The 6323-nt window shown below is 55.7% G+C and overlaps 2 protein-coding genes across 4 annotated transcripts in view; one reads left to right on the forward strand and one right to left on the reverse strand.

Annotated features, from left to right (window-relative positions):
• Plppr3 (phospholipid phosphatase related 3) overlaps positions 1-4907 on the forward strand; it is a 12346-nt gene extending 7439 nt beyond the window's left edge. For 2 of the 3 annotated variants that reach the window (XM_005359103.2, XM_013350695.2), the window contains exons 3-8: positions 2227-2412; positions 2495-2630; positions 2761-2956; positions 3041-3098; positions 3172-3345; positions 3527-4907. In XM_005359103.2, the coding sequence (XP_005359160.1) occupies positions 2227-2412; positions 2495-2630; positions 2761-2956; positions 3041-3098; positions 3172-3345; positions 3527-4843 (2067 nt within the window). In that variant the 3' untranslated portion in view covers positions 4844-4907. The remainder of the gene's footprint in view (positions 1-2226; positions 2413-2494; positions 2631-2760; positions 2957-3040; positions 3099-3171; positions 3346-3526) is intronic. The other variant, XM_026785061.1, reaches the window with a different exon arrangement.
• Positions 4908-4992: 85 nt separating this feature from the next.
• The window catches only part of Ptbp1 (polypyrimidine tract binding protein 1), a 10534-nt gene continuing 9203 nt past the window's right edge, over positions 4993-6323 (reverse strand). Inside the window, exon 13 of the mRNA XM_013350677.2 lies at positions 4993-6319. Coding sequence (XP_013206131.2) covers positions 6191-6319 — 129 coding nt within the window. The 3' untranslated portion in view covers positions 4993-6190. The remainder of the gene's footprint in view (positions 6320-6323) is intronic.

The raw sequence follows: 6323 nt of genomic DNA on the forward strand, positions 1-6323 counted from the left end.
CGTCATTACAGATGGTTGTGAGCCACCATGTGGTTGCTGGGAATTGAACTCAGGACCTTTGGAAGAGCAGGCACTGCTCTTAACCACTGAGCCATCTCTCCAGCCCCTGTATGAGTTGTTTTAAAACTATGGGCACACTCTTCATGTAACCCGCTGAAAACTGAAAGATAGACAGGATGGAACAGTCCTGTGTGTGTAGCCAGTTCCATTACATACTGAAATGTAGCAGACTTTCTTTGGGCCACCAGCCAGCCCCAAAACGACGACACAGAGACTGTTATTAGTTAGATCGCTCTTATAACTTAACTTATCTTGTTTCTCCTCGTCTACGTTTGCCTTGGGGCTTTTTCCTCTTTCATTCTGTACGTCCTGCGGTGGCTGCCTGGCCCCAGACCTGTCCCTCTTTCTCCCTCTCCTTCCCCTCTCTCCTGAGCCTAGATTTCTCCTCCTCCTTATTCTCTCTGCCCTCCAACCCAGCGATCTCTCTCCTGCCTATTGACTGTCCAACTTTTTGTTTTGTTTTGCTTTGTTTCTTGAGACAGGGTTTCTCTTGTAGCCCTATCTGTCCTGGAACTCATGCTATAGACCAGGCTGGCCTCGAACTCACAGAGATCTGCCTGTTCCTGCCTCCAGAGTGCTGGGATTAAAGGTGCACACCACTCCTCCAAGCCCGGTATCCAGGATTTATTTATTTACTGAAAACAGAGTTTCAGTACATAGCTCTGACTGACTTTGCCTCTGTCTCCCAGGTGCCAGGATTAAAGGTGCACCCTGCCCTATTCTGACTATACTGATAAATTATGTATCTGTGTTGATGGATGTTTGCCATGAGCACTACATGCATGCAGGAGCCTGTGGAGGTCAGAAGAGGACACAGAAGCCCCTGGAACTAGATTACAGAAGGTTGTGAGCTGTCCTGTGGCTGCCAGGAATTGAACTCCAATCTGGAAAAGCTGGCAACATTCCTAACTATCACACCATTTCTCCAGCCCTTGGCTTACACACACACACACACACACACACACACACACACACACACACACTTGTTGTTTTTTCAAGACAGTGTTTCTCTGTGTAGTAGCCCTGGCTGTTCTGGAACTCACTCTGTAGAATAGGCTAGACATGAACTCTCAGAGATTCGCCTGCCTCTGCCTCCAAGTGCTGGGGTTAAAGGTGTGCGCCGTCACCACCACCGACCATATTCATTCCTTTTTTGCAGCTGGGGAAACTGAGATAGACAGCTGATCCCAGGCAGATGTCACCCATTTTATTCATCTGCCTCAGACCTCTTGTACAGAAGGAGATCAATAAATACTCCTTAACCTGAGGCAAAGTCCCCACCCCTGTCACCCAGCGTAAGGAGACTGAGGCAGGAGGATTGGGAGTTCAGAGCCATCCTCAGTTATGCTGTGAGTCTGAGGTCAGCCTGGGACGTGGATGCTCCTTTGATGCTAGCCCAGCTCCCTCATCCACTTCCCCAGGTCCTTTCAATGACAGTTATTTCCCTGCTTGGGTTCCAGGGTTCCACCTTCAGGAGCCATGGCTCCCTGTTCTTTGGAAGTACTGACATGGGCATCATACTCTGGGTGGTGGAGACATACGCCGGGTTGGTACAGAGGCCTCAGGCATGAATGAGAGACCTCATCACCAGCCACATGCTGGGTGCCATTTGAAGCTGCATAGGGAAATGCCACTAGGGAAGCTGCTCTAAGTAAGACAGGACTTACTAAGTAAGCCTGGTCAAGGAGCAGCCAAAAGGAGAGGGCTGTAAACTGAATATATGTATGTGTGTATGTATGATGGATGGATGAACAGATGAGTGGTGGGTGGGTGGGTGGGTGGACGGACAGACGGGCGGGCGGGTGGACAGACGGACGGACGGACAGACGGGTGGGTGGACGGACGGATAGACGGGTGGGTGGGTGGGTGGATTTATAGGTGGACAAATGGATGGTTAGGTGGGTGGATGCTGGCTGAATGGATGGGTCGGTGGATGGACAGATGGCTGAGTGGATAGACAGGATACATAGTGGACGGATGGATAGGTGGTGGGTGAGTGGCAGATGGATCTGAGTACCGAGGGAGCCCTTGTGTGGCTGAGCCGTTTCCTGGCTGTGCAATGGCTCTCCCTTTGCGGCATAGCTGGTTGCAGAAATGGATCTCTGTGCCATCCTAAGGCTGTGGTGGGACGGCCGGTGACTTGGACCACCATCTGCCTCCCCCAAGCTGCCTATCGTGGCTTCCTCCATTGTGTCCTTGTACTTCCTGGAGCTGACTGACCTGTTCAAGCCGGCCAAGGTGGGCTTCCAGTGCTACGACCGCTCGCTGTCCATGCCCTATGTGGAGACCAATGAGGAGCTGATCCCACTGCTCATGCTGCTGAGTCTGGCCTTTGCGGCACCCGCGGCATCTGTGAGTAGCCTGTACCAGGACCCCGGGTGCTTGGGTCCCTCACTGTGACCCTGCCTGACCTGCCTGTCCCCGGGGGGGGCAGATCATGGTTGGCGAAGGCCTGGTTTACTGCCTGCAGTCCCGGCTGTGGGGCCGTGGCCCAGGGGGCACCGAGGGCAGCATCAATGCAGGTGGCTGCAATTTCAACTCCTTCCTCAGGCGGACAGTGCGCTTTGTAGGTGAGTGACTGTGCGCTCCCTGATCCTGCCTCAATGTCCATTCGTGGGGGCGGCTACAGAGTGGATGGGCTTTTGGGAGAACACTCTTCCCCTGCTCCTTTCCCCTGGCCTGGCCCTCTCGCCCCCTCAGGTGTGCACGTGTTTGGCCTATGTGCCACGGCTCTGGTGACGGATGTCATCCAGCTGGCCACCGGCTACCACACGCCTTTCTTCCTAACCGTCTGCAAACCCAATTACACTCTGCTGGGCACGTCCTGTGAGGCGAACCCTTACATCACTCAGGACATCTGCTCTGGTCACGACACCCATGCCATCCTGTCGGCACGGTGAGCTGGACCCCAAGCCCTGCACTGACCTTAGGGAAGCAGGCTGCCCCTAGTCCAGCAGGGTTGACATCGTGCCTCTTGCAGGAAAACCTTCCCGTCTCAGCACGCCACTCTGTCGGCCTTTGCCGCTGTCTACGTGTCGGTGAGTGATGCGCCCAGTGCTGTGCCCTCTGTGGGCAGTCGGCACAACCTGACCTCCCTATGTATCGGCCCAGATGTACTTCAATTCAGTCATCTCGGACACCACCAAGCTGCTGAAGCCCATCCTTGTGTTTGCCTTTGCCATCGCTGCTGGCGTCTGTGGCCTCACCCAGATCACCCAGTATCGCAGCCACCCTGTGGATGTCTATGCTGGCTTTCTTATTGGTGCCGGCATCGCTGCCTACCTGGTGAGAGTGGGGGCTGATGAGGTCTGAGGGAGGAGGCTGAGTGGCAAGAGCCTGGGGTGTGAAGGAAGGCTTTTCCCACTGGTTCTGCATGCACCTATTCTCAGAATGATGGTGCCTCCCTGTGGCCTGCAGGTACTGTCCCCTGCTGGGTAGCAGGCCTCATGCAAATCCTTATCCCTAGGCCTGCCACGCAGTGGGCAACTTCCAGGCACCACCTGCAGAGAAGGTGCCTCTGCCAGCTCCTGCCAAGGACGCCCTGCGAGCGCTGACACAGCGGGGTCATGAGTCCATGTATCAGCAGAATAAGTCTGTCAGCACCGATGAGCTGGGCCCTCCGGGGAGGCTAGAGGGTGTACCACGGCCTGTGGCCCGAGAGAAGACATCTCTTGGCAGCCTGAAGCGGGCCAGTGTGGATGTGGACCTGCTGGCCCCACGCAGCCCCATGGGCAAGGAGGGCATGGTCACCTTCAGCAACACACTGCCCCGCGTCAGCACGCCTTCGCTGGATGACCCTGCACGGCGCCACATGACCATCCACGTGCCCCTCGATGCCTCTCGCTCCAAGCAGCTAATCAGTGAGTGGAAGCAGAAGTCCCTGGAGGGCCGTGGCCTGGGACTACCCGATGAGGGCAGCCCCGTGCACCTGCGGGCCCCAGCGGAGCCCATGGCAGAGGAAGAGGAGGAGGAGGAGGAGGAAGAGGAGGAGGAAGAGGAGGAGGAGGAAGGGCCCGTGCCACCCTCACTCTACCCCACTGTCCAGGCTCGTCCAGGGCTTGGGCCCAGAGTCATTCTTCCTCCAAGGCCAGGGCCCCAACCCCTTGTGCACATCCCTGAAGAAGGAGTGCAGGCTGGAGCTGGCCTGTCGCCCAAGAGCAGCTCATCAGTGCGGGCTAAATGGCTGTCTATGGCTGAGAAGGGTGGGGCCCCAGTGGCTGTGGCTCCATCACAGCCACGGGTGGTCAACCCGCCTAGGCTTCTGCAGGTCATTGCCATGTCCAAGGCAGCAGGGGGTCCCAAGGCTGAGACAGCCTCATCCTCCAGCGCCAGCTCCGACTCCTCACAATACCGCTCCCCATCAGACCGGGACTCTGCCAGCATTGTCACCATCGATGCACACGCGCCCCACCACCCCGTGGTGCACCTGTCTGCAGGCAGCACACCCTGGGAATGGAAGGCCAAAGTCGTGGAGGGCGATGGCTCCTACGAGCTGGGGGACCTGGCACGCGGCTTTCGAAGTAGCTGCAAACAGCCTGGCATGGGCTCAGGGTCTCCAGTTAGTGATGTGGACCAGGAGGAGGCCCGATTTGGGGCGGTTGCCACTGTTAACCTCGCCACTGGGGAGGGTCTGCCCCCTCAAGGCTCAACTGATGGCGCCCTAGGTGCAAGCAGCCGTGAATCCACCTTGAGGCGCCAGGTGGGTGGCTTGGGGGACCGGGAAATGGAAGCTGAGGCAGAAAGTTACTATAGGAGGATGCAGGCCCGCAGGTACCAGGACTAATCTGGCAAACCTGGTTTGGGGAGGGAACTACATGGGACGCCAATAAAGGCTGCCGGTGACACTACCCTGTTGTCTGGATGGTCCTTAACCAAGAAGACAAACGCAGCTTCCCAGCCCTCCCGTCCCCAGTGCCCAATGACAGGCAGAGGCACAGGACACAGGCATTTTATTGAATCCAGGCCCAGCCCGGGCGATACCTCTACAGCTCAGAATGAAGGGCTCAGGGAAGGCACAGGTTAGAAAACTGCTTTAATGGAAACTTCCCAACATACCATCTGGGACAGGGTGGAATGTAGTCAGGGCTGGCCCTGGGACAATACTGAGCCTGTAGTTGTTACCAAAATATATATCTGTCACCATAAAAAACCGCTGCACTGCCTCAGCCCCACACAGGTATAAAAATCATAAATATGTACACTCTTGCCACTCCTTCACAGAACCAAGGTCCAGGGAACCCCTCCCCTAGAGACAGGCTAGGCACGACATGGGCGTATCGTGAGGGGAATTAAGGCCTGGAGGTCAGCCCCTCACCTGGGCCTAGTCAAAGGCAGGCAAAAAAAAAAAACAAAACAAAAAAAAAAAAAAACTTTGGTCCAAAATTTGAAGGTAGGAGCCCAATGGTCTCAGGGCTGTTTTCCCCAGGCAGGGGCAGCACTGGCCTGGGCCCCACCCAGAAGTTGGTCACCAGGAAGGAGGGGACAAGCACAGGAACACAGAAGCTTAAGAGTACACACATACCACTGTATCATTGCTATAAAAAGTTCCTTAAAACTCTATCTCTTATAAATGGAAAAAGATCTGGGTATTTGGTCAAGTGGAAATATTGCTAGGCACAGGTGTCTGTGACCACAGAGAACAGAATACAAAGGTCACGTGAGGCTCGGCAGCTGAGGATGGCCTGGCCTCCTGGGCAGGCCAGGGACATGGGAGAATCATGTCACTTGATTATAAGGGGTGGGGGCGGTGGCCATGGCTCGTGCACGGCATAGGGGGCCTGTGGTGCAGGCCTCAGCTCACCGGCAGGTCTAGCGACAGACTTGGTGGCTTGAGAGGGTGGGTGTGTGGCCGCAAGTGGGCTGGTTTTGTAAGGCACGAGAAAGCGGCTGTGTTCGGGGGCACCGCTGTGGCCTCACGCCTGAGCTCCTCAAGGCATGGTGCCGGGCCTGACTGGGCCTCTGTGGCCTAAGCCATTTCCCGCCACAGCAAAGTAGACTAGATTTAATTTTTTTAAAAACAGGTAAACTGATCTCTTTTAAAAAAATAAAATCTCTGGTCTGTAAGGTCACTTCAGCTGCTTTTAAAGTGGCTTTTCTGGAATGGTGGAAGCTGTCGCAGGCCCACGCGCATCTAGATGGTAGATTTTGAGAAGGACACACGCAGGTGGTGGTTCTCGCCCAGATCATGGTTGTGCAGCTCAATCAGCGCCTGCACCGCCTCCTCCACGGAGCCCATCTGGATCAGCGCCATCTTGCGGTCCTTC

This window comes from Microtus ochrogaster, linkage group LG1, assembly GCF_000317375.1.
Source record: "Microtus ochrogaster isolate Prairie Vole_2 linkage group LG1, MicOch1.0, whole genome shotgun sequence".
NCBI lineage: Eukaryota > Metazoa > Chordata > Mammalia > Rodentia > Cricetidae > Microtus > Microtus ochrogaster.